The sequence below is a fragment of the Antrostomus carolinensis genome, unplaced genomic scaffold (genome assembly GCF_000700745.2).
Source record: "Antrostomus carolinensis isolate BGI_N321 unplaced genomic scaffold, ASM70074v2 scaffold21739, whole genome shotgun sequence".
In the NCBI taxonomy this organism is placed as follows: domain Eukaryota; kingdom Metazoa; phylum Chordata; class Aves; order Caprimulgiformes; family Caprimulgidae; genus Antrostomus; species Antrostomus carolinensis.
This window is the reverse complement of record NW_010340944.1, coordinates 41709-67356: the sequence shown is the minus strand read 5'-3', so window position 1 is coordinate 67356 and position 25648 is coordinate 41709. Positions and strand designations below refer to the sequence as shown.

General features: G+C 35.9%; 1 protein-coding gene across 1 annotated transcript in view; it reads left to right on the top strand.

Annotated features, from left to right (window-relative positions):
- Window positions 1-25648, top strand: part of NIPBL (NIPBL cohesin loading factor) — a 100284-nt gene that overhangs the window by 40506 nt on the left and 34130 nt on the right. Inside the window, 8 exon segments of the mRNA XM_010176339.2 lie at window positions 1-1384; window positions 14991-15173; window positions 18817-19014; window positions 19189-19260; window positions 19346-19435; window positions 20671-20774; window positions 23389-23475; window positions 25625-25648. The exon segment at window positions 1-1384 is cut by the window's left edge and continues 30 nt beyond it; the exon segment at window positions 25625-25648 is cut by the window's right edge and continues 208 nt beyond it. Coding sequence (XP_010174641.1) covers window positions 1-1384; window positions 14991-15173; window positions 18817-19014; window positions 19189-19260; window positions 19346-19435; window positions 20671-20774; window positions 23389-23475; window positions 25625-25648 — 2142 coding nt within the window.

Sequence of the window (25648 nt, the reverse complement as noted above, 5' to 3'; positions counted from 1 at the left end):
GCGGACTCTCAGGCAACAGTAACTCAGGATTTGGACACCATCAAAAAACCTGAAGAAATTAAGCAGTATAATGATGCGTTTGTATGTGTTCCCCAAGAAGACACTGTTGGAGTTCTTAAATTTAAACCTGAAAACCATCCTGAGATTTTAAGGAAAAAGTTAGACTTTGAGGGTCAAAAGACAGATATCCAGCAATATGAAAACAGACAAATGGAATTTCAGCAAAATGAGAGCAGACGGTTGGAAATTAAACACAACGAGAATAAACAGTTAGAAGCTAAACATGAAAGCAGGCATGAAAGCAGACAAATGGAAGTGAAACAAAATGAGAACAGACAGACAGAATTAAAACCGAACGAGAGCAGGCAAATGGAGATGAAACAAAATGAGGGAAAACAAAATAATGGCAAACAGGAAATAAGGCAGAGGCCCGAAACACCGAAACAGAAGAGTGAAGGCAGGCCCGAAACGCCAAAACAGAAGGGTGAAGGCAGGCCCGAAACGCCAAAACATAGACATGATAATAGGAGGGACTCCAGTAAACCATTGTCAGATAAGAAAATTGAAATATCTAGGCATAAACTAGATCTGAAGTCTGATTCTTCAAGGATAAAACCTGAAAGTAGATCTGACCCAACAAAACAAAGGCCTGATGGGCGTTCAGTGTCTGATACACCGAGGCGTGACCATGATAGCCTTAAACAAAGACCTGAGGACAGAGGGGATTCAGAGAGATACAGAGGAGATCTATCCAAGATTAGAAGGCCTGAATATTTGAGATCCTCAAACAAAAATGAACATGATTCTAAGCATGGTATTAAAGCTGATGGTTCAAAACCTGAGAAATTTGAAAGGAAACATAGGCATGAGTCTGGTGAATCAAGGGAAAGGTTTTCTTCTGGGGATCAGAAATCAAGACCTGACAGCCCCCGTATTAAACAGGAAGGTAAAGGAGATTCTAGTAAATCAAGACCTGATAAACCTGGTTTTAAATCACCCAACAGCAAGGATGAACGAAGGACAGACATTAATAAAAGTAAAGTAGATAGTAATAAAGCACATGCTGACAATAAAGCAGAGTTTCCCAGTTATTTGTTGGGGGCAAGATCTGGTGCATTGAAACATTTTGTCATTCCAAAAATCAAGCGTGATAAAGACGGCAATGTTACTCAGGAGTCAAGGAAAACTGAATTTAGAGGTGAACAGAGGGACAAAGTAGAGAAGATTGGGCTAGTTGAAGATCTAAATAAAGGAGCTAAACCTGTAGTTGTCCTTCAAAAGCTTTCTTTGGATGATGTGCAGAAATTTATTAAGGATAGAGAAGATAAATCAAGGGGCTCTTGTTTTAAACCTAACAAGAACAAGTCATCCAAATCTAATAAAGGTAAGATTTTTTTTAATATTAATTGCATTATATCTTTCACACTCCTTTCTTTTAGATTGGCCACTTCTCTGGTTACAAATTAAATGCGGAGGTTTGTTAGTTTATATGCTTGCTTATGTGGTAATTTTGGGGAACAAAGTGAAACTTGTCTACAGGCTTGTTGTTATTGGAAATTGTGCTACGATATACCTGAAATCATTTATTTACTCCAGTGCAAGTACCTAATATGGGAACACTTGAATTGTCTTAGGCTGTACTTCAGCTACATTAGTTTAACCTGGTAATTTATCCAGTGAAACATAACTGCTGTATGTATGATTTGAACTGGTTTAAGTGTGTCTGTATAAGGGAGTGGTACTACTGTAACTAAATCAGTGTAGCTGGAGTGGTGGGAAATACTATGTATACAAGCCCTAAGATTTTTTTTATATTTTTAATTGGAACTGAAGTGTGGTTTTCCAAGGCATGTTTTGACATGATGCCGTAAGAACACAGTTACAAGTCCCGTCTGCCTCTTTTACTATAAATATAACTATAAATTTTACTATAAAGGGGAAGCCTCCATACTTGAGACTGTGTGACAATAAGCTTACAGAAAGTTTCTGTCTTTAAGAGAAGTCAGACATCATTGTCTCTAGGGTCCACTGTATGCAGAAAAAGGGAAGGAACTGGTCTTCAAATTAGTAACATGGAGAGGAAATAATTCAGAATAGTTTCTAGGTTTGATATTTGGTTGATTGTCTCTTCTACAGATTTAAAATTTTTTTTATAAAATTGCTTTTCTTCTTGGTACTCTAATTTTGATTTCTTTGGTTTCAAACTGAAGTAGATAATTTCATATTGTGAAATCAATATTACTAACTGGTCAGGGTTCTTTTTTTTTAACACTTGGAATTTAAAACATTTAAATTCCTTACGTAGTTATGTTTATAGAGTTGTCATGTCTCAAAGTATTGACAAATCAAGTGGTGAGGGAGAGGATTTCAGCCGTATGCACTTATAATTTGTGAATACAGTTCCAGGTATATAATGAATTTGAAATTAAAAAGTTTTCTGACATAGTTGATCTGATAAGAAATCATCTTTGTGAATGTATAACTATATGCATGTGCACATCTACAGAGGTGATATCTATATAGTTTTTTGTGCCACGTCTGTTTTCTTATCTACTAACCTGTTCATATTAACTCTTAACAATTCAGTATGTGTATTTCCTATTTGTAAAATATTAGCCTCCTTGTTAAATATTTTCTCTTTATCCTGGAAGTATGAACATTTCACTTGTCCCTTTTTGAGGTTCAGAACAGGCAAAATTTCCATTTCTAATAATAGGTATCTAGAGTTAGACATAAAATTATGATATTTTTGTTGTCAGTTTAGTGTAAAGATTTCAGATGAAACCTTTATTTTCTTGATAAGGGATACTGAAAACTTTCTGATGGAACTCAGCTTGTCTCAGAAGAATACATTTTGAATTCACAGCAGTTCTATGTGCAGAAAATCAGTAACTTTTAGAGCCCTCAGAGCCATATACAGTGCATGTACGCTTTCTAAAATGTTTCTGAAGTACTTTTTTTTGTAATCTTGTAATCTATGTGGTTATTTATTTAGAATATTTTAGTAACATGTAAAGGTTTTAATGACTCTTGTCTGATTGGCATGAGTCTAGTAGCTGTTTCACACACGAGCAACACATTAAGTTTAAAGGCAGGTTTATAACTTTTCTGCAATTTTATTGTGGTTTTTTTTGTTTTCTAAAGTCATATATTTCTGACATACTCTAAAATAACTTGGGACATATTTTCCAGGGAAATAAAATATTTTAATCTGATACCGTATTCAGAATAAGGTTCTTACAACGATACTAGAAATAGGTTTTGCGGAAATAATGTTGTAACTGTGTTTCTCTTACAAATCAAGTTTTGACTGTTCAGCCAGGCAGATTTTGGAGAAAGTATCTCTGAACTTCAGATTTTTCAAGTGTATTTTTAGTTTTACATATTTTTTTGCCCGACTTCCTGGCAACTTATTTCCTAAGATATATTATGCTAAATAACTAGGTGAACTCCAGTACTTGAAAAGGTTCATAATTTATAAAGGTATCTCTTCCTAATCCAAAGTCTATTTGTCAACAGCTGACTGGTATAGGAAATACTCGTGCCATTGTCACAGTGTCCTCACTCCAATTGAAAGAAATAGTGTTCACTGTTTTACTCTGTGCCATTTTTAGTTATAAACTTTTTAATAAACTAGTAATTTTCATAAACATTCTTTAGTTCATCCTATATTTCTTAATAGGTTTTAGCAAATCTTTTCTAGTGTTGCCTTTTAGCATCATTATTCCACTTCTCACATCCCTCTTATTCCATGTAGCTTAGTATATTTTACTTCATCTTTCCTTATTTTACCTCCTTGTATTTCTTGTCCTTTGTTTTTGCTTTCTCATCCATCCCTCCCCCAAGAAAATGTCGTCTCCTGGCTTTGTCTCATACAACATTATTGCTGTAATTTATCTGAAATCCAGTTTAAAATAGGATTAGTTCATGTAGTTCAAAACACCATTTAGACGGTCATTCTGTCTTCAGGGGCTAATGCCCATTCATTATAAAAGTCAGTAAAATTTACTTGTATTAAGCTAAAATTAATACTTTACAAACTGAAAGTCTATACAACTTTTTACACTGTTAAAGTAAGTTTTAAATCTGAAAATCATACCTTTATTGTGCATGTGGATGAGCCTTGCATTCAACTGCAAAAATGCAAATTAATATTTTAATCAAAATTTATAGACAGGTTTGAAATTTTGTTAAGTTATTATATGAATGGGAGGGAGAGCTGTAGTACATGACTGTTAATATTGAATCATCCCAACAGTCTCTTTTGACATTTACAAAGAAGAAGTGACTTTTCTCTCTTTCCTGATCTTTGAGCATTATTCTGAAGGATTCCCTCTAGATCAGAGGAAAGTTATGGAAATCTTTTTCATAGTATTTTTGTTAAGGGGGCTTATGGTGAAATTTTGTGCCCTGTTTTGTCTGGGTCAGAATGAATTATAACACTTTTTTTCTTCTGTTTTTAACATCTGTGAATGCCCTTTATCCTAGTTGTAATGCAAATGTCTGTTGTTGAAGGATCCATGAAACTTGTCCTTCGAGTTTGTTCCTGCAATGAGGAGGTCATGTTTGCTATCCTTTCTTTTCAGAAGTTCAGTGAATACCTTCTCTGCTGCTTCTTAGAGCTGTACTGATCAGCTCTGTTGGGATGGGAGCTGTTAACCATTTCACAGTTACTGCATACTGAACAAGACAAATTTTCCTTTGTTAAAGTATGAAACAGATATGAGTAATAAGAGAAAGTGTAAATTTCTCTGTAAGAAGATGTCTGAGTTGGTTTATAATATGATTAAAGGATTGCCTTTCCAAAATAAGCACGATGTATGTAATGCAGGTTTTAGTTCTAGGACAAATGAGTGTGTGTTTTTTAAGACTTGTGCAGAAACACCTTTTGGGTCTTCCAGTATCACCTAAAAAAAGTTTGTTGTTTGAAAAAAAATAATCTGATCTGAATGGTAATCCTTCATTGTGTAGATTGTTATAGGATTTCATTATCTCTACAACACAGAACTTTAAACACAGGTTTTTGTTGCTAATTACAACTCTTCCTAAATATACCGGGTTCTCTGCTGCTATGATCTGAAATTTGAGTGAAGATTTGCCATTTCTTCAAAGGTGTTCTTCATGTATATTCTTACAAGATCAGCTAAAAAATGTACTGTTTAATCATCTTCATGTTGTAGAGTTAAAATGCTTCTAGATTTTTCTGTGTGCCCTGCTTATATGGATTATTGGGGTTTTGTTTGCTTGTTTGGTTTTTTTTTTTAATTCCAGATAACTTTTCAGAACCTATAGCAACTATAATTTGGCATTTGTGTAACGTAAATGTCCATCTTTGTGTTCTAGCATCGTTGGAAATAGTCTCACTTGTGAAGCAGAGTAATCAGTTAGTTGCTTGTGTTCTAGGTAGGAGAGACAAAACAGGGAGTATTCCAGGATGAAAAGCTGTATCCAGAGTGTGTTGTCTGGGTGAGCCAACTTGCGATGCCTCTCACAGACTTCCAGTTAGGACAGCAGAGCTACTCGCAAATACTTTCTGGTACAGCTGAAAACTGGACAAAACTTTAAAAATTTGTTTAAGTCCTTCATGTATACGATTTCTATAAGGACAAAGTTGGCAAACCTTTGAGAAAAATAGCTTATGGATATTACCACATCAGGCAAATTTTAGAGTTCACCCAAATATATTTCCAAAATAACAACCTCCTGTTACTCAAACAGACACACCATTGTACTCAACTGAAATCAGTGGGGCAAGCAGCTGTGCTGCAAGGAAATAACTGGAGTAAAAACATGTTTCCTTTGGAAAGGAGAAGGCTGCAACTCAGCTTGCTTACTACAGATTGTGCTTTTGTGAAGATTACCATTGTGAAAGTCCATAATTCCACAAATCTGAAATTTGAAACCACAGTCTTGGAATTCCTGTTAGCAACTGCATTTGCATGTGGGAAGGCCAGAGTAATAACCCACTAAGCGTCCTTGCATGTGCATGCACCACCAGGTGCATCAAGCATGTCGTATCCTTCTCTGAAGTTATACAGAAAATTATGCCACTTTTCAGAGGAAAAAAGGCTATGTTTCTTGGTTTACAGCAAGAAGTTTGTAATGATTCTTTTCAGCTGAAGTCCTTAAAGCTTCTCTTAAACTCTAAATTTAACTGTAATTTTTAAAAATCCATCACTTCCATAAGAGTTCTATGGTATTCCTGTTTTTCACCTTTTCTGAGATGTTAGTGGCCGCCTCTTTTCAACATAGCCAGACTATAAGAGGAGCTGGCTGTCCCTCGTGGCATTAGAACTATTTAAAGATGTGTTGAGTTTGCAGAGGATCCATTTTAATATACAATTTGTCCATTTAGCCCTCATTAATTTTTTTTTCTCCTTTTTTGAGTGAACAGGTTCACAGATTGAAGAATATTCCAGGCATTTTTTGGTCAAAAGCCAAAAACCAAACTATATATATAACCCATTAAATCCAATAGTCTAGAAAGATCTAATTTTTCTAGCATGGTTTGCACCCTAATGGATCCATTCTACTTGCAGGGATTTTTTAGGTATGATGTGTCCACCCTATCCCAGAAAGTGTGTTGGGATTTGTATGAGCCTTGTGCGTACTCTCTGGGGCCTTCATTTTTGGTGCTAGTTTTTCAGAAGTTGATGTTGGATAAACTGCTATTGATAGACAGGAGGAATTCAGCCATTGCACACTGGAGTCCTTTCTTGTGTTGATCTGTTACCCGTACAATAGGAGACATTTTCAGCATAGTGCTTTGCCTGGAGGCTGCTTGAGTTAATTCCTACTTAGTTTTTGCCACTAAGGTGAATATTCCAATTCTTGCTCTCATAATTGCTCTTAAGTTTCCTCTGTGTAGTAAGAGTGAACTTTGAGTGTTGCGCATCTAGTTCAGAGCAGCAACAATAAATTTCACCAAACACACTAGTTCCATTGTACTTCGGTTCAGCTGTGATATGATGCTTCTTCTGTTTGCAAATTTAGGAGTGCATTGTTTAATTAGTTCGTTTTTGAAAAATTACTTTGGCAGATGTAAGTGATAGAAATTTATTACCTAATTTGTCAGAGCAATTTGTTGAGTCTGAAACTGACTTTGGTTTGTGGATGTGGATTCTTGATCAGGTTCCTCTGGGAATAGCTAAGGCTATTTTGCATGAATAGTTTTTGCAACAATGCATTGCAGTGTATAAAAATGTGGGCCAGCAATTTGTCTGACGTCAGTGACAATATGCAATGCAGACCTGTTCATGTGTCTTAAGTATCTAAATATGGATGATATTTCTTGGCTTATGTGCAGGGATATGCACTCAAAATTTTTTATTTGAATTTTCTTCTAAGCAAAGGGTAAATTTGGCAACATACAAATAGGAGAAAGCCTCACATTTGCTTCTGGTAAATTAACTTTTCTGTTGCTTGGCATTTTCAGCTGTTTAGGTGATTGTTTTGGTGTAAGAAAATTTAAACTCTTTACTTGGAATTTGGAATATATTTTTGCTCCATGGGAAAATTACCAGTGAACAGAGTGACACCTTTTTTTTCTTCAAATTAACAAACTGTTGTGTGCATTGAATAAAGGTTCCTTAAATGTACCTACTGTTTAATTATCTTCTGAGAACTTTCCTGTGGTATTTTATATTAAAAGCTAAAACATCAACAGTCTTTTGTTGTTGTTGCTTATGTAATTAAGTTACTTTGAAGGAGCAAAACAAGAGTAGCTTCACATGATATTTTCAATAATAATGGCTAAGAGTGTTTCCATGATAGAATGAAGAAAAGGCAGATGATCTTGATACGGTTATAGCTACAGATCAGGTGTAAATCGTGGCATTTGTTTTGCTTATTCTCTGCAAAGGTCTTGATTGTATTATATTGCTTATATAAGAGTTTTTATTTTATGAGAATAAAAACTACATGGTGTAATGTGATTTTATTTAATTAAGATTTTTTTTTTCCTTAGGTGAGGCCCCACAACTCATTTCTAAAATTAATCAGAATACATGACTGGGAAAATGCATTGATCATAAATTTCAAATTCCAAACATTAATAGTAACAGAAAATTACATGCTGTGTTTTGCAACTGTACAGAACACCTTAACTTTTTAATACAATAAATTGGGACGGCTTAAATTTCAGTGTGTATGTTCAGAAGTAATGACAATGAAATCCAAAAGCAATCCCCTGACTCTGATTCATAGAAGTGAGGGGTTTTGTGCAGCACTACATTTATTTCAATTGCCAAACTTGCTCCATTTTACTGAGTACTGCTATATTTTTTGTGCAATGTCTTGCAAAACGGCTCTAGCCTCCTTTTATCGATTTTTATGAAGACAAAAAGCCAGTGAATAGCAATAAGGAATAAAATAACTTGTGGCTATAGTTGCCACAGCAATCAGGTAGCTTGAGGAAATAATTGATACCGATGTAAATGTAAGTTCTCTTGGCACCTTCAGCGTGCGTATTGGGTATATTCCCAGCTCTCAGCTTGGATCTTTCACGGTGTTCTTTGGCAATCTCTTCCCTCCATCAAAAAATGTTTCTTGCTTCTGATAATATTTTAATATTAATGTAAAATCTTTTTTGAATCTTACGAATCTCCATGACCTCTACTGTATCATGGATTTATTCCTTTGCTGCGTCCAGATTCTTCTCTGACCCATCAACGTGGCTGGGTCCCATTTTTCAAGGCCAGAGCTAGGGACTGGAGTATAAGCCGCAAGTCTGAACAACTCCTTTTGTTTAGCCTAAGGCTGGGAGCCTTCCCTTTGTGGTAGTATTGGGGAAGATGAGGTAAAATTGGTTTGAAAGATGTGTTCAAGCAGTTTCTATGAAATTATGTAGGACATACTTGTTCCTAACATTACTTCACTCCCTCCTCCCAAATCTGTTACAGCAGAGAATCCTGTAGACACAGACCCTTGGGTGGTGGTGAGGGCATCTCAGTCTCCCACCCTCTTTCTGGCGTGTGTGAGCTGAGCTCAGGAGTTATCCCTTCATGGATGTAGTCAAAAGGTGATGGTGAGGGGTTCAATAGAGAGTTAGGATCCCGTTTAAAGAATGTAGCTGTATATGCTTCTGTAAACTTTAAGGCAGAGAATGAGAGAGGAAAGAGGAAAGCCACTGGAGCAGATGCACCCCTACTCAGATTATTTTCACCAGTATTCGTTTGATGGTGTGTTTTTCAGCTGATGATATGGTATTGAGATAAGTGGAACTTCTGTCTTATGAACTTATTTACCTTTCTCATACGTTAAATTCCTCTTTGAGAAAATGATTGTGATTTCCCTGTGTTTCCCCTTCTGTTCTTGAAACTCGCCAGGGCACAGAATTATTTGGAGGCGTGTGAAGCTGGCGGACAAGGCACTCTGACCAGTGCGCCATATAAAGAACATAGTGGAACATTTTAAGGGGGAGCCTGGTGAAAAGGTTATTATTAAATTTGCATACTGAGACATAACCAGAAATTTTCAGCTTTAAGCAGTAAGCTGTTCATCAGTCACAGGTAGTTGTGTGACCCTTTGCACTGCAGTGCCTGGGTGCTATACTGTAACAGTACTTAACTATTTTAACAGGGTGTTTATTCTCCAAACATCTTTATAAAGTAGGGAAGTACTTTTATCCCCTCTTTTTTCTTTTAGTTCTTTACCTAAAATAGAACCTTATCTGCATGAATGGTTGTAGTAGAATTAAGCTCTGAGTCTGTGCTGTTGTAGTCACAATGGCACAGCTATCCAACAAGAAGGCACTCTGGTTATGGAGTAAGAGGGTATTTTATTTGATTTAGCACAGAGTTTGAATGTTGCTTGAGCTAACCCAGAAAGAAACTGCTTTCCTTCCTGCATATATGTCTGACATAGGAAGTTCTATCAGTGTGCTTACAATGGTGACCCAGATTTACTTGAGAAAGTTAGACCGTAAGCTGGTAATAAATAAAGGAGGAACATCCTCTATCAGGTGCTCAGGGAGGATGTGTAATGAAGGTGAGCTAGGCCTCTGTGGAATAACAGCAAGACTGGATATCCTAGTCATCAGCAAAATAAGGAGAGTCCAGTAGCAGATAATCTCTTCTGTGGCAAAAAAGGAGCAAGAGGAGGGCAAAACTCAGCTGCAGTCTGTAGGTTTTTATTTTAAATGTCAACATTAAGATGTGTGTTAATTCATTAGTGTGGCAGTTCCAGAACGTGAAGAGTGGTTAAACTTAAATTTCTAAATGCTGAGAAATGCAAAGTTAAGATTCATATCCTCACCCCAGACAAGTGTCACTGTTCCCTCTTAGACACTTTTGTGTTCTTTTATGTAATGTCTAGATAGTTGTAAAAAATTGCATTTTAAAATATAAGATATAGAGAGAGATTACAAATACGAAATGGCATTAAGTTAAATTTTGTTTATTACAAACTGAAATGGACAGAAATGGAAAAGACAATATTTATGGCAGGCTAATTTATGCAAAAGACTTCATAGACAGTTTTTCTTCAGGCACTTGTTCATTTGCCACAATAGATCTGTGTGCAAACAGGCCATTTTGATGCCACAGGTATTTTAAAAGTAATCATGTAAGCAAACTGATATGGATTATTTCCATTATATTAACTGTCTCTTAAAGTTATGGAAGTAGCAATTCAGAGTTTAGTTTTCAAAATGTATTTAAATCTTGATGGCTTGTTAGTTCATAGGAAATTGCTCCAAAATGCAAACTGTATATCTGTTTTCCATAATTTGGAAAGCAAAGAGAAATCATTACAGAGAAGGTAACAGAGTATATTAGCGTTGGTTTTGATTTTGTGGCAGGAACAGTGTTTCTGATCCTGGAAAGCTGGCCTAAGCATCAGGAAGCATCATCCCCTGCAGTTGTTATATCAATCCAGGTTAAACTAATATAAACACACTGATTGTTGTGTCCAAAAATAATTGTGCTGTCCATATTGAATGGATCCAGTAAAAGTCTATAACAAAGTTCACTCTTTTTAAATGTTCAACCTCTCTTGAAGGCATTCATCTACCTGGATCAGGGAGATCTATTTGACTTGCAAATTCAAGGCAAAGTAATTTTGGATCCTTCTAAAGATTAGATATGTGTAAATATTAGCTAAAGGCCATTCTACAAACTTGAAACTGCCTGTCAAGTTATGAACAAAAAGCAGTCCTGAACTTTGAATCAGATCTGTGCCTTTCCATTCTTTTTTTAAGCTATACTTGAAGAAGGGAAATACTACATCCAGTAGATATTTGTAGAAATCTTTCTACTATACATGGCAAAACCCTTTGGAAAGCTTCCCAGGTTAAAATAGAATATAGGAGGAGGCTTACAGACTGATTCATTTTTAGCTAAGATTCTCTGGCTGATCTTTAACTGTATTATATTTTGTCAAGAATTGCTTGGTGAGAAAACAAGTATGTTGATGGTCAGTGGATATTCAGTAACAGCTGAAGATTCTTGAATACCTTCTTTAAGAAACCTTTTGATAATGGCAATCAAACAAAACCAAGAACTTGTTCTTCCTCCAGCAAGCAACTACTGTATAAATCATGGACAGCATTCATGGGCAAGAAGAAGTGGCTGTTCGTTGACATGAATTGTTCTTACAGCTATTCTGTGACTTGTCCTTCAGCTTCATTAGTGTGGAGTTTGTTAGAATGCTGTTCTTTACAGTGAGACACATATTTTGCTATGATGGTACTTTTCTTCTGGGTTTTTTTGTTTGTTTGTTTGTTTAATAGTTGCAGCAGCTTTGAGAATATGTGTAAGTCATGTCTGAAGAATATTGTTGCCTGTAGCCCATTTCAGGCATCTTGTGTACACTGATTGACTTATTCCATTGATGAGCACAGTTCTTCACAAAGCTAATTTATTGTGGCATTCGTATTAACTTGGAGGGGTAACTTATTAGTAAAGTTACTTTGTCCTTAGCTGTTTAAAAAGCCATGCAAACTACAGGTAAATGTAACTCATTAAAGTGGAAACATGAAAGTAGATACCAGCAAACTTATCAAAGAAATTGAAAAATTGAAGGTGATCACACATGTTTTTGTAGATACTTTCGAAGGGGTTTGTGCTATATATTCTCTTAATTGTTTGCGAAAAGTATCCTGTAAACTGAAGAGGCGTTAGTATGTGTTTTATGACCTAATGTTCGTTGCCATGTGTCTGGATTCTTACGGTGACCTGGATTCTCTTAAGTATTTCTTTACTACCTGAACAAATTAACAGTACTTCTGTTATCAAGTATGGCGGTAGAAATTAAGGAATTCAGTAAGATGTTTCTAGTGAAGATTAGGTTGCCCTGCATAACGTAAGTAATAGAGTAAAATAAATATTAACAAGCTCTTGACTGGAGTCCCACAGTATATAATATCCCTGGACTTCTTCAGAAAGGATGAAGAGTCCTTTTCCATGTATATCAGAATTGTAGATACACGTGCAGTCATGCTTAACTCCTTTGTACTGTGTGAGTAAAACTCTTCTTAGATGTGGTTAGCAGCTAAGGAAACTGAGCATGTGGCAGTCTTGCTCCACGGAACATTGTACCAGAAGCAAAACTTAAAAGATATTGTATAGAGAACTTGACAATGATTCTCTTTGTTCTCTTTTTTGCTGTTCCCTGTTTGAATAAAGAAAGCTTTACGTATTCCCTAATAAAAGAAAAAGGGTAAGCTTATATTGTCGCCTGAAACACCTGAAACAGGAGAGAGAGCAGTTCAAGCATTAGTTAAATTTAGCACTGGAGAACAGAGAAAACTTGGAACTTTTGAGAAGGAAATAAAGTTAATTTTCCCAGTATTTACAGTAGTTGCATTTTTATTTTTTCATTGATGTCTAATTAATACCATGGTAATTGATTTCTTTTTAAAGATTGAATGGTGTTCTACTCCAGGAACAAAATAAGTAAGGAAAACAAGAACAGATATTCCTAGGAGGCAGGAGAGTACTAGCCTGTGCAACTTTTGTTCCTTTACTTCTAGCTGGCTTTTGCAATGTCTTTGTTTGGCCACGCTTACTGTCGGCTTTATGCTGTGTCTCTTCTCCCGCTGATTTCAATGAAATTACCAACAGTGCATAAAATTGAGAATATATGTGAGAGGATCTGAAGCCCTCTAGCGATTTCACCTGCGTAAATTGTCTTAAAACTTGTGTATGTGAATTTTCCTGTAGCCTGGAGCTGGATGTCAGCTAAGTCTCTTTAGGTGCTGTGTAGGCATACAAAAAGAGATGAAGGATTGATGCGGGAACACATTCACCACTCAGGCTCGACTATGCAGTGTCCAGATTAGACCTAGCTGTCATCCGGTACGCTCAGAGGGACTGACCCGTCCGTGCTGGCATACTTCTGCCTGTCTTCAGGCCAGTGCCTAGCCTGCAAAGAATAATAATGTCGCAGCAACATGATCAACCACACTGTGAAATCTTTTCTATCATTTTTGAAAGCAATACTGAGAATTTAGGTAACTTTCACAGTGGTGATTATCAAAGGGTGGCAACTTAACACAAATAAATAAGAGTGAAGCAGCATGGGAGGAGCAGGGACAACTTTCACTATCGGTTTTACTTTATAGATATTTCCCTACCTTAGTTTGAAAACGCCAGTATTTTAAGTTAGGTCTTTTTAAAAATGCACTTAAATGAAATTACTTGCTGCACATACTTAAGAATTACAGAAAATTAATTTTCTGATCATTAGTTTCCTTGCTTGTAGGCAGTTTTTGTGGATGTAGATATATGTGAAACCAGTAATATATAAGACTTAAAAATTTTGCTGTGGGAAACTACTTTCTCATATCAAGGCTCTTGTAATTCCAGTTAAAGATGTTTAAAGAGGGAAAGAAAAAAAGACTAATCTTGGATTAGAAGATAGGATATTAGTGTAAAAATGGAAATAAATTTTAGAAAGTTATGTTAATGATATAGGGAATACAATTCAAAAGTGAGTTTTCATCCAGAAGATTATTTTTTGGATGTGTGTGCGGTGTTTGTGCAGGGGGGGTAGCAGATGACAGCTTATTTCCCCTCTACATAATATAGTGTGCCTTGGGAAGGAAAGAGAGGTGCTTATAATGAAGATCTTTGTTGTGTTTTTGGAAAAACATTAACAGTTTAGTCCAATAATCTTCAAATTTGTGCAATAGGTTCTTTGATAAATAAAGACATCAAATAAACAAAAACCTGAGAAATAGTTTTGAATTAATTTTATTTCTTTGTGTCATTTGTAAAAACTTTGACTGAAAATCTCCTTTGTTCTGGCTGCGTATAGGTCTAATTGTAGTTTCTAAATGTGATGAGAATGGTGTGATGTTGTCTACCTGTTTACTTCTGTAGAAGAGAAACCTGATGTGATCCAGCTAGCTGTTTGTCTATATTAAATAAAAATCTTTCAACTTTGTAACAAGATCAAGCAAAAATTTGGGTTGTATTATAAAACTACTAGTAGGAGGTAAGAAAAAAATCTGAGGCAGAGCTTAGGATGTCAATGATTTGGCCTCTGTTTAGGGATAAGACCCCAGAGGTTCTGCCACAGATTTTCCCTGCTTACTGGAAAAGGGAAGATTATTGTCTTGTGTATACTAAGTAATATGAATGAGAATAAACAGAACTCTTAATGAGGCACAAAGTATCCTTAATTTACCCATGCTGTTAGCAGACCTATTAAATTCAGAGGACAAACTGAAATAAGACTCAATTTTTGTGGAATAAGAGCAGGGATATCTTTTTACAAAGGAAATTGACTGATTTGAATTTTGTTATATTTATATGCCTTACAAAATGTTTTATTGAAGGAGATATATATGCAACTTATTATGTTAATTTCTAATTGTAGTGTGAACAATAAATGCAGCTTTAAAAAGGGCTGTCAAATACATCAAAGTATATCTAACTGTGGTATTATTAGTGGATATACTGCAAGTGGTTCCTGAGAAAGAACTGCAGTGCTGGGCCCTTGTTTTTATCTTCAGGTTCACATTTACTCTTCTTACTCTCCGTTAATAGGTAGCATAGATCAGTCAGTGTTAAAGGAGTTGCCTCCTGAGCTCCTGGCAGAAATTGAATCCACCATGCCACTTTGTGAACGTGTGAAAATGAACAAGCGCAAACGTAGCACAGTTAATGAGAAACCAAAATATGCTGAAATCAGTTCTGATGAAGACAATGACAGTGAAGAAGCTTTTGAATGTAAGTAGTACATCATTCTGTTCCTACTGATAAAGAGAGATAAAATTTTGCTTTTACAAAAAGGTACACTTTTTTAAAGCTGGCTACCCTAAAACTGTGAAAACAAGTTTGCTGTTCTGAAAATTACTTGGCCAAAATCCTTTTTGCTTTTTAAAGAAAAATTACTTGATTTCAATATGTTACACAAGATGAAAAGCAGCTCATTGTTACTTTTTTTTCCTAATTACCTTATGGTAGTCTGCCTTTTTAAAAAAAAAAAAAAAATTTTTTTTTTGGTTGTGCTATGAAATGTTTTTAGCCAATCAGGTTAAGGAAAATATCGTCTAAAGTATCACAGAAAACTTGCATACAAAGGTAAGGTATGCAAAGAAAAATTTCAGTAAATAAGTATTAAATTTATTTTAGTTTGATGAGAAAAATGAAGGCTTCCTCTTGATTTTTTCTGACGTGATAAATTGAGAATCTGCCACAAGTTTCTTATAATATTTCTTTTTCTGTTATTTCTCTGGCATATAGCTTGAAAAGCTGGAGTTGCTTTTGATGGGTTCTCAAAATACCATTTGCTGATGATTCTGTTCTTGAATTATCTGTTTGCAAAGGAAGAGAGGAAGTTTGTAGTTAAAGTTTTGCTGTGCAATTAGATAAAGTTCCCAAGTGTCAAAAAATGGTTATATGCCTCTAAGTTAGGAAGAGATTTCCTACTTGCTAATAAAAGTATGGTTAGTTTGTCTCTATGGTAGTTTTCTCAGCCGACACTGAAGAGGAACTCTATTAACTAAACGGAGTGAATCAGTTCAGTCTGAGTTAACATCTTAGCTGTGTTACTCAGGAAGGGCTACAGGAGAAGTGCCTGTTGCTGTTAACCTGAGAAGGCATCTTACATAAAAAGATTTTTCTCCCATGTTTAGACTGTTTCCACCTTTGCTTGTATAAACACCTTACTGAAGTTTTGTAAAACACCATGTTTTGCTTTTTAGTCTTTTTTAGTATCCAAAAGAGAAAGATTTGTTTGTTGTGCTTTTTAATGTTTCAAGTTCTCATCCAACAGAAGCATGGTGCTTATGCACAAACGTGTGTAAAAATTATAACGGCGATACCTCTGATCTTTATCAAAGAAGAAGAAAAGAATGTACTTTGTTTTTCCTTTTAATTAGAACTGAATAATGTTGCTTTGAGTGTCATTATGAGATCATGAGGTAATTTGCAATCAGTCTTGATATGGCAAAGGGTTAATGATAATTTGCTTCATTCAGGATTCTGTATTCTTTGGTTACTGTATCATATCACCTGATAATGATTTTAATAATCTGGAACAGTGAATTAAAAAAATAAGTGAAGTGAATTTATTTCAGTTGGTTGGGAATGGAGAGAATTGTCAAGAATTTCAGATACCTTAATGTACCTGTTAGCCACACTGGCTGTTGAAATTCTTAAATACAAGGTAAAGCAAGTTAAAGGAAACTTTCACAGTAATTGTATGTTTTAAGAGATTCTAGGTTCATTGTATCCACTCGAGATCCGGCCATCATTCTGAAAAATTCAGTGAGAATTCTGGTTTAAAAACAAATAGTAATAATTATATAAAAATTTATTAAATCATTCCTGTACAATAAGTGCTAAATGTGTTATTGCATAAATGTTTTGCATAATTCAGAAGGAAATTGGGTATTTATATTCCAAATAGTCTTTATGTGTAAAATTAATAATAACTGTTTAAATTTTATTAGTACTTAAATTTTTAGTTGATTTTATTTACTGCAGAATAACTTTCGTAGAGCAGTCATGGTGAATAGTTGTTCCCATGTTCATCTTATTTGCCCTACAGAGCCAGCACAACTGTAACACATTCTGTTTTGTTTTGGTAAACTGGTCAATTTAAAATTCTGCTGGAAAGCAACACTGAAAGTTACTTTTCTCACGGAGATATAGCTGGGGTCAGAATTCTTCCTCAACTACAGAGACAGGTTTCATCTGCCTCCACAAAATACTGTCTCACGGGGTAAAAAGAATCAGTTAAGATGTGTAAAGTCTGCTTCAATAAAACACTTACTTTCTTCTCCAATACACTCACTCCAGGTACCCGAGATGTCCCTCCATTTCTTCAATCACAGTTAATCTCTCAACCTTTTGAGAGACTGTTAGTAGCTCAGGTGTCATCAACATGACTGTACTGCCTCCAGAAGCAAGTCTGATCCAGAAGCAGTACAGCTCAAAGCCTGAACTGAGTTATTACCTTAAAGACTTGGACCACCTCTGTGCAGAAGTTTTGTACTGCATTTTCGGAAGTGGGAGCCCTCTAACATGCAGTGCAGAGCATTAGTATTGCCTCAGGTTTAATGGTTTTTAAAATTAATTCTGAGTCTGGGCTGACTATTGACTATATCCTGGTACATATACCAGATGTAACTATATACTGATACGTTTCCTCTGCTTCTCAGCTGGGGTTGTGGGAAGACCTTGTCAGTTCAGTTCCAGTTCTGTATAAATGCTTGGAGTCATTTTGCTCAGAAACAGCCCTGTATAGAGTCATACCTCTCTAAACTTCAAGAGACTTTGGTAAAGACACACAGATGTCAGGGCTGTTACAGGCAGGTTCACAAGCATAAACTCTGCTAGTTTAGAATGTGGTGTTTTGGAGCTGTTTTGATCTTCACATCACAGTCTGTATTAGACATCTCTCTGCTAGACCAGTTATCTGTTACTTTAGATAATGGAGAGTTGGCTGATTTCATGGATGAAGCTATCTCCTCCTCCTCATTTTTCTCTTACATATTAGCACTGTCTCCCCTTCAAGACACAGGACTTTATTTGAAAATAACAGAGAACTTTCCATTCTGCTCCCCCACTTTATTTCTACCAAGTCTCTGTTTCTGTATAGAACATTTATCCCAGTTCCTTCAACATTCATTTCTGCTGAGCTTTTGGCCCTGACTGAAAAAGGGTTATAAAAACCTTCTGTGGTACTGACTTGTACCTGGCCCAGAATTGTGACTCCAGCTTTCTCCTTTACACTGAATTTCCTGCAATGTGTATCAAAACAAAAATTTATTTGTCTTGGCAAAACAGGGCAACTTGAAACAACTAGATTGCCAAGTCTCATTGGAACTTGCTGTGTTAGGTCGGCAAAGCAATCACTGAATTGGAATGTGGACACCCAGTAATAGTCACAATTTAGTTAAATGAAGAAATTATCTCAGTATTCTCTTATGAAAGGATGAAACTTATTTTGATTTGTTCTACTTTCCTTACTTTGCTTAAAAGGACAAATGCCCTGTGAATTTGTATTTTTAAATGTTTGCTGGTGTCTTTGGCAGTTTCAGGCACAGTTTTCATGTTTTTCTTGTAATCCAAAATAAATCATTAGAATAATGCCATGACATAATTTTATATAATAGATTTAGTTTGTTCACTTGTTTTACCGAACTGCTATACAATAGTGTTTAACTTGAAAATTGTAGATTCCTGTAGGCTGGAAAAGACCTTTAAGATCATCAAGTCCAACCATAAACCTAAAATTGCCAAGTCCACTGCTAACCATGTCCCTACGTGCCACACCTACACATCTTTAAAAAAAAATGTTTAACTTTGAGCTATTAAAGGTAGAATATTTGTACTTATAATGAAAAATGCATTTCATTTCCAGCTTCTCGTAAAAGACATAAAAAGGATAGAGATGAAGCTTGGGAGTATGAAGAACATGACAGAAGAAGTTCTGGTGACCATAGGAGAAGTGGTCATTATCATGAAGGAAGGAGGTCTTCTGGTAGTGGTCGTTACCGTAACCGCAGTCCTGATGACTCTGATATGGATGATTATTCTCCTCCCCCTAGCCTCAGTGAGGGTAACTGATAATTTTTAAAATTTAATTTTATTCCATAATACTGGTATGGGTATGTTAAACATTTTAAAATAAATATTTTTACATGCAGTATTGAATGCAAGTGTAAGAAATGTAAACAATCCTTTATTTCATTTTTTAGAAAGTATTTGTTTCACTCTTTATTCTCTTAATTAGTGGCTAGAAAAATGAAGAAAAAAGAAAAACAAAAGAAGAGGAAAGCTTATGAACCTAAACTAACACCTGAAGGTAATTTTAGAAGATATATTTTCTACAGTTTATGTTTTCTGTTTTGTATATAAAATAATTATTTATAAATTTGTTTTTTCACCAGAAATGATGGATTCTTCAACTTTCAAAAGGTTTACTGCTTCAATAGAGAATATCTTGGAAAATTTGGAAGATATGGATTTTACAGCTTTTGGTAATGCATCTGAAATTTTCAAAATGCTTTCCCCAATTAGAAACACAGGAAACACCAAAAAATTTGTGTCTTAGTATTTTCATGCTTCCTTCTTGGTGATTCAATTGCCTGTGATAAATGCTAGAGCATACTTTGTTTATATGGCTTCCACCTTGAGTGGTGGCCTTTACCTTTCCACTTTCACTTGCTGCTGCAGGAAGAAGATCCTCCTTCCTGCAGAATACGAAAGGGACCTAAATCATAATGAGACAAATAGTAGTCCCCTGGAGTGGAAAGGATACCTCTTTGGGATGTCATGAGGGTGTTGTCTTCTGTCAAACGTGTCTTTGTAAACAACACTAACATAAGATGTTCTCTTGCTAATAATGTGTGAGGCACATAATTTTCCATCTGTTGTAGCCTTTGGCTTAAAAGAGCTTGATTATTCAATTCAGGCAGCAGAGTCTTTATGCATTGATGGCTGAGGCACTGAATCACTGTATGCTCCCTGTGCATTTCAGTGGAAAACAAAAGACAGCTTAGCATAAGTGTCTGAGGAAGTAGTTCAGGTTGACCAAGGTGACTTTCTATTGAAATGCATAACAGTATTTATTAATTTTTTTCCTACCATCTTTGTTACAGGATTAGAAAGAAAGAAGGAGCATAGTAAACAAATCACTGTAGTTTTTAAAGCAATAGCGTATACAGCCTTGGACTTAAAAATGAAGCCTTTGGTTCTTTCTGTGTCTGCTAACATCACGGGTTTTTGGTAAGGGTAAATACGATTAAGACACAGGGCATTCCAAGGTACTTAATTTCATAGGTGTTTTTCATCTATTACCCTTCCCCAGATTTGAACTTTAGAATTAGGGCTACAGGCATTTAAGATTTGTTGTACTGAAATTAGGGTGATGGAACAAGAGCTGCATTAAATGGGTTTTAATATATTAAAAATTTTTGGTTTGTGACTCTCAGAAATGGATGCCTTATGTTACACTGTTAAGTGATATTTTAGTACCAGTCATGTTTAACAACTAGTCCTTTTTTTAACACAATCAAAAATTGTCATCATCAGTCTTCATTAGGTGGAACTATTAGATGTGAACTATTTGGACCTATTAGATACTAGCTATTTGGAAAATCAGTTCTTTTTCTTCAGTTCACTTTTTTATATCAATAAAATACTGATTTCCTTGAAGTCTAATATTTCCTTGAAGAAATATGATTGGTAATTCTGTAATTTTTTTTTTTTAAAGGCGATGATGATGAGATTCCACAGGAATTGCTACTGGGAAAACATCAGCTTAGTGAATTGGGTAGTGAATCTGCAAAAATCAAGGCAATGGGCATTATGGACAAGGTACATCTTCATAGTCTTTAATGCTTTTTGAACATATAATTTTGATAAGCATACAAAACCTTATGTCCCTTGTAATGACATTGCACCCTCTTCAGGTGTGCATGTGACAGGTACTGTGAACACTTGTGCTTCTGCTAACTTACCTGAAGTGCTTAAAAAGTCGCCACATCTTAACTGCTACTCTCTGAAGCCGAGACATTTTTGTTGAATGTCCTTTTCTGTGTCAATGCTGACTATATGCCAACATGTAGTACCCATGCCTGAGCAGTACATTCTGAAATAATTAATCGGCTTGCCCAAAAGCATGTCAACATATAGGCTTTGCTCCTTACAGCTGATGTTGAGCAACCAGATCCTGTAAATCGGAACCTGCTGGCAAAGTAAAAAAAAAAACTACCATTTCTGATACATGCCATCAGTGCAATATAAATGTATGATGTTCAGCCAGCATCACACTGAATTGCCTGCTTCCTCTGTCTCTCCAAAAAGGTCTTTCAAACTTAACACCCTAGGTGATAATAAGATTCATTTTTTGTAGACTGCATATTATGTTTTCTTTGCCATACTCTTCCCAACTTCAGTTCAAGGGAACTTTTTATTGGTGCAAACAGTTTGTATCACACCTCTAGAAACAATGTTCTTGCTTTCCTTATCTTCCTGGAACTCTTGGATTTGGGATGTTTTATGTTAATATCTTACTATTCCTGCTTATGACCACTTAATAGGTTTATGAAGTGTCTGTGAAGCCACTTATAAAAGTCATTCTGAAGGGTTTTCTTTAATCCAAAATTTAGATATTCTTCCTGGACTTTCGTGATGGGTTGACCCTGGCTGGATACCAGGTGCCCACCAGAGCCTCTCTGTCACTCCCCCTTCTCAGCTGGACAGGGGAGAGAAAATAAAACAAAAGCTCATGGGTCAAGATAAGGACAGGGAGAGATCACTCACTAATTACCATCACAGGCAAAACAGGCTTGACTTGAGGAAATTAGTATAATTTATTACAATCAAGTCAGACAAGGGTAATAAGAAATAAAACCAGATCTTAAAACACTTTACCCCCACCCGTCCCTTCTTCCCAGCCTTAATTTTACTCTTAATTTCTTCTACCTCCTCCCTTCCAGCAGCTCGGGGGATGAGAAATGGGGGGTTGTGTTCAGTTCATCTCACATCTCCACCACTCCTTCCTTCTCAGGGGGAGGACTCCTCACACTCTACATCTGCTCCCGTGTGCGGTCCCTCCCATGGGAGACAGTTCTCCACAAACTTCTCCAACATGAATCCTTCCCATGACTGACAGTTCTTCACAGACTCCTCCAGCCTGGGTGTCTTCCACGTGGTGCAGTCCTTCAGGAATAGTCTGCTCCAGCAAGGGTCCCCCACAGGGTCACAAGTCCTGCCAGCAAACCTGCTCCAGCGTGGGCTCCTCTCTCAACAGGTCCAGCCAGGAGCCTGCTCCAGTGCAGGCTTCCCATGGCATCATAGCCTGCTTCGGGCACTTCCACCTACTCCAGTGTGGGGGTCCTCCAAGGGCTGCAGGTGGATACCTGCTCCACTCTTAAGAGTTGCAGGGTTACGGCCTGCCTCACCATGGTCTTCACCACAGGCTGCAGGGGAATCTCCGCTCCAGTGCCCAGAGCACCTCCTCCCCCTCCTTCTTCAATGACCTTGGTGTCTGCAGAGTATTTTCTCACATATTCTCACTCCTCTCTTCAGGTGCATTTGCACAGTTTTTTCCCCCCTTCTTAAATATGTTATCCCAAAGGAGCTACCACCATCACTGATGGGCTCAGCCTTGGCTTCTGTTGAGTCTGTCTTGGAGCCAGTGGCATTGGCTCTATCAGACATAGGGGAAGCACTTCTCAGCTTCACACAGAAACCACTCCTGTAGCTCCCCCGCTACCAAGACCTTGCCTCACAAACCCAATAGAGCTTTTCTTCAGTCTTCTCGCCTTTCTTTGTAGCGTGTTGTCAGCCTGAGTCTTTCCTGATAGTCCTCACCCTTAACCTCTGTTTCACACATACATACATACACACACACGTAAGTGTATACATAAAATCAAAATTTTGTTGCTTCTAAATGTGAGTGGCAATAGTATCTGGATGAGTGAAACTGGTTCTCTTGCATTGCAGCATATTCTATGAATTATTTAATCATAACTCTGTAGAAAATCAGTAAGTGAGTTTGAGTTACTTTTTTCAACATGCTAGTTCTTCAGAGTTAACACTGATATAAAAATACATTTCCTTTTTATTAGTACTCAGGACTCAGGTATCTGCAGAGTTTTATTTCTGCTTGATTATGAAATATGGATTTTCTCCTAATAAAGCTCTATATGGTCAGAATCTGTGATTATGGTAAATTTCTGTTTCTAGAAACAATTTGATTGGCATCTTAGGTATATTTTACCTATTTTAGTTATATCAACATTCTCAATGGTGTTTTCTCAGAAACCACTGAAGTCAAGATCCGATCCTTGCCTCAAATTTCTTACAATTTCAGTATTTCAGATTACGAAAGAAGTTTTATCCTTCATCCATGGACATTCTTTTTAGCGATTTGGAAGCCATTATGTTCCTCCACTTGTTTGATGTGGTTTTTTTCTTGTTTTAGCTCTCAACAGAGAAAACAGTAAAAGTACTGAATATTTTGGAGAAGAATATTCAGGATGGGTCAAAGCTTTCTACGTTACTTAACCATGTGAGTTTCAAATTATGTAATTTCACAACATTGTGTAGAACAGAATTTTGTTCACTTGAGTCCTATTTCGTGGTAGTTTCAAATACTGTGTATGTGTGGAAATGAATATTATGTATGTGATTGGAATTGCCAAATTTTAAGATTTGAAGTAAAATTCAGTTGGTTATATTTTTTCAGAACTAAACAAACTTTACTATAGTACTGATGACTAACAGGTATATTGGGACCAAATTAGTTTTCTTTTGTTTCGATTTTAAATATTATTGTTTCATCCTGAAATATTCATGGTAACTAGTCTAGTTTGAACCATTGAACATTTCTTTGTTACATGTCCATGAAACACCTGTTACACAATGAAAGTACTATAGTTTCACGTAGAGCATGTTCTTCTCCTGAGCATTAAGAAAGAAGGAAGCACTTTCGTTAGGTCTGCTCTTAGAATGCAAAGTTAGAGTTGTGAGCATTAACAAAATTGAGAAATTATTTAAGATTTTCAGGTTTTTTTCACAATGTACCTAAAATTAAAAAGGGGATTTGGCCTTTTTATGAGGTTGATATGTGATATTTCACATTTCATGTATTCTTTATTTCTACACTTTCTAGTCAAAACAGTATTCTAGCAAGAATAGATTTCTTGAGTTTTACCGAAAAAAAATCTTTGATCTGCAGAAATAGAGAGGAATTATTTATAAGGAAAGGATGTATTTTAACTTGGAAGTGAAAACCAGAGAAACATTATTTGCACCTAAATACTTTCATATAGATAATTTGTTTGTAGGTTTTTCAGTTTCAGTATGTGGTTTACCTGCTCTGCTTCACTGTGATTAAGTCTTTATGCTAATGCTTGTAAAGTGGTATTTTTCTTTTACCTTTTGTAGTAAAACTCAAGATTATTAAGCAGTTAATGAAATTGTCCAATAATTGCATTCAGAGATGAAGCGTCGCTTAAAAAAAGAAGCAGTCTTCAGCCAAACGAGTTTTAGACTTTTCTTAAAACCTATTAAACAAGATTCAAATCATTATGGTAAAGAAAGCCTCTGCTGAGGAGTAAGCTTACTTCTTTTACAGTGTAGTGAAGAGATATCCCACTTCCACATCAGGATGTTTTTCAGAGGCAGAGTACTCTTGCATATTCTTTTTTTTTCCAAGATTAAGTTAAAATTACTTGGGTTTTTTTTAAGCCTCATTTGTGTAAGGAACAAATAACTTAAAGCCATTCTATGCAAGAAATTTACAGGGATCTCCTGATAAGCAGATTTCTGTTGATTTTACAAATATATATATCATATATATAATGCATTGTGGTATTGTTTTAGATTCTGTTACCCCAAAGAGAAAAAGTTGGTAAGGTTTCACCAACCCTTTATTTTCACAGGGAAAGCCAACGATGTTGAACAGTTGTTTCATACTGGGAGGAAAAATTATTTTTATCTGTAGGCTGTATCTGTACCAGAGAAGCTATGAAAAATTCTGTGTGGCTTTGCTATGAATAGTGTTATTACTGTATTCAAGTAGTGCTGGGTGATCATAATTAACCTCACGTATGTTTTTGAAACTTGTACAAACACAAAAATACAGAGACTCTGTACCGTGTGCTAAATCTGAATGGGCAGATTTGATAACACGTTTTAAACCCACTGGTAATAGATGGATTGGTCTATGAAGCAGAGAAAGTCTTATATCTATGAGTTTTGTGTGACTTGTAACATTCTTTTTGTGTAAGAATTCCCTCTAGTGGCAAAAATTAGACTGATAAAAGCAGCAACTGGTGGGCATAGGCCACTGAAGAAAACACTGAATGAATGAGTTGAGATTTTCCTTCAGGTACATCAGTCTTAAGTAGAGTATGTAGCAGTCTTCCCTTGTAGTGTTTCCCAATGATACACGGAAAGCTGCTTTGTCTTCTAACAGAAGAATATGGTGAAACTTTGAAGACTTACAACTTAGGGAGACCTATTACAAACATTTTGCTAGTAAAACAAACATTAGTTGATTTCTAAAACAAACTGTTTTGGTATCAGAAAGGAAATACAACACTTTATACGTGGATGCACAGAAGTATATTAAGGTAAAGTTACTATATTTTACTTGGTAAGGATAAATGTTTGACTTCATGTTCACACTATCCTGTTTTTCTTGCCTGTTACAGAACAATGACACTGAAGATGAGGAG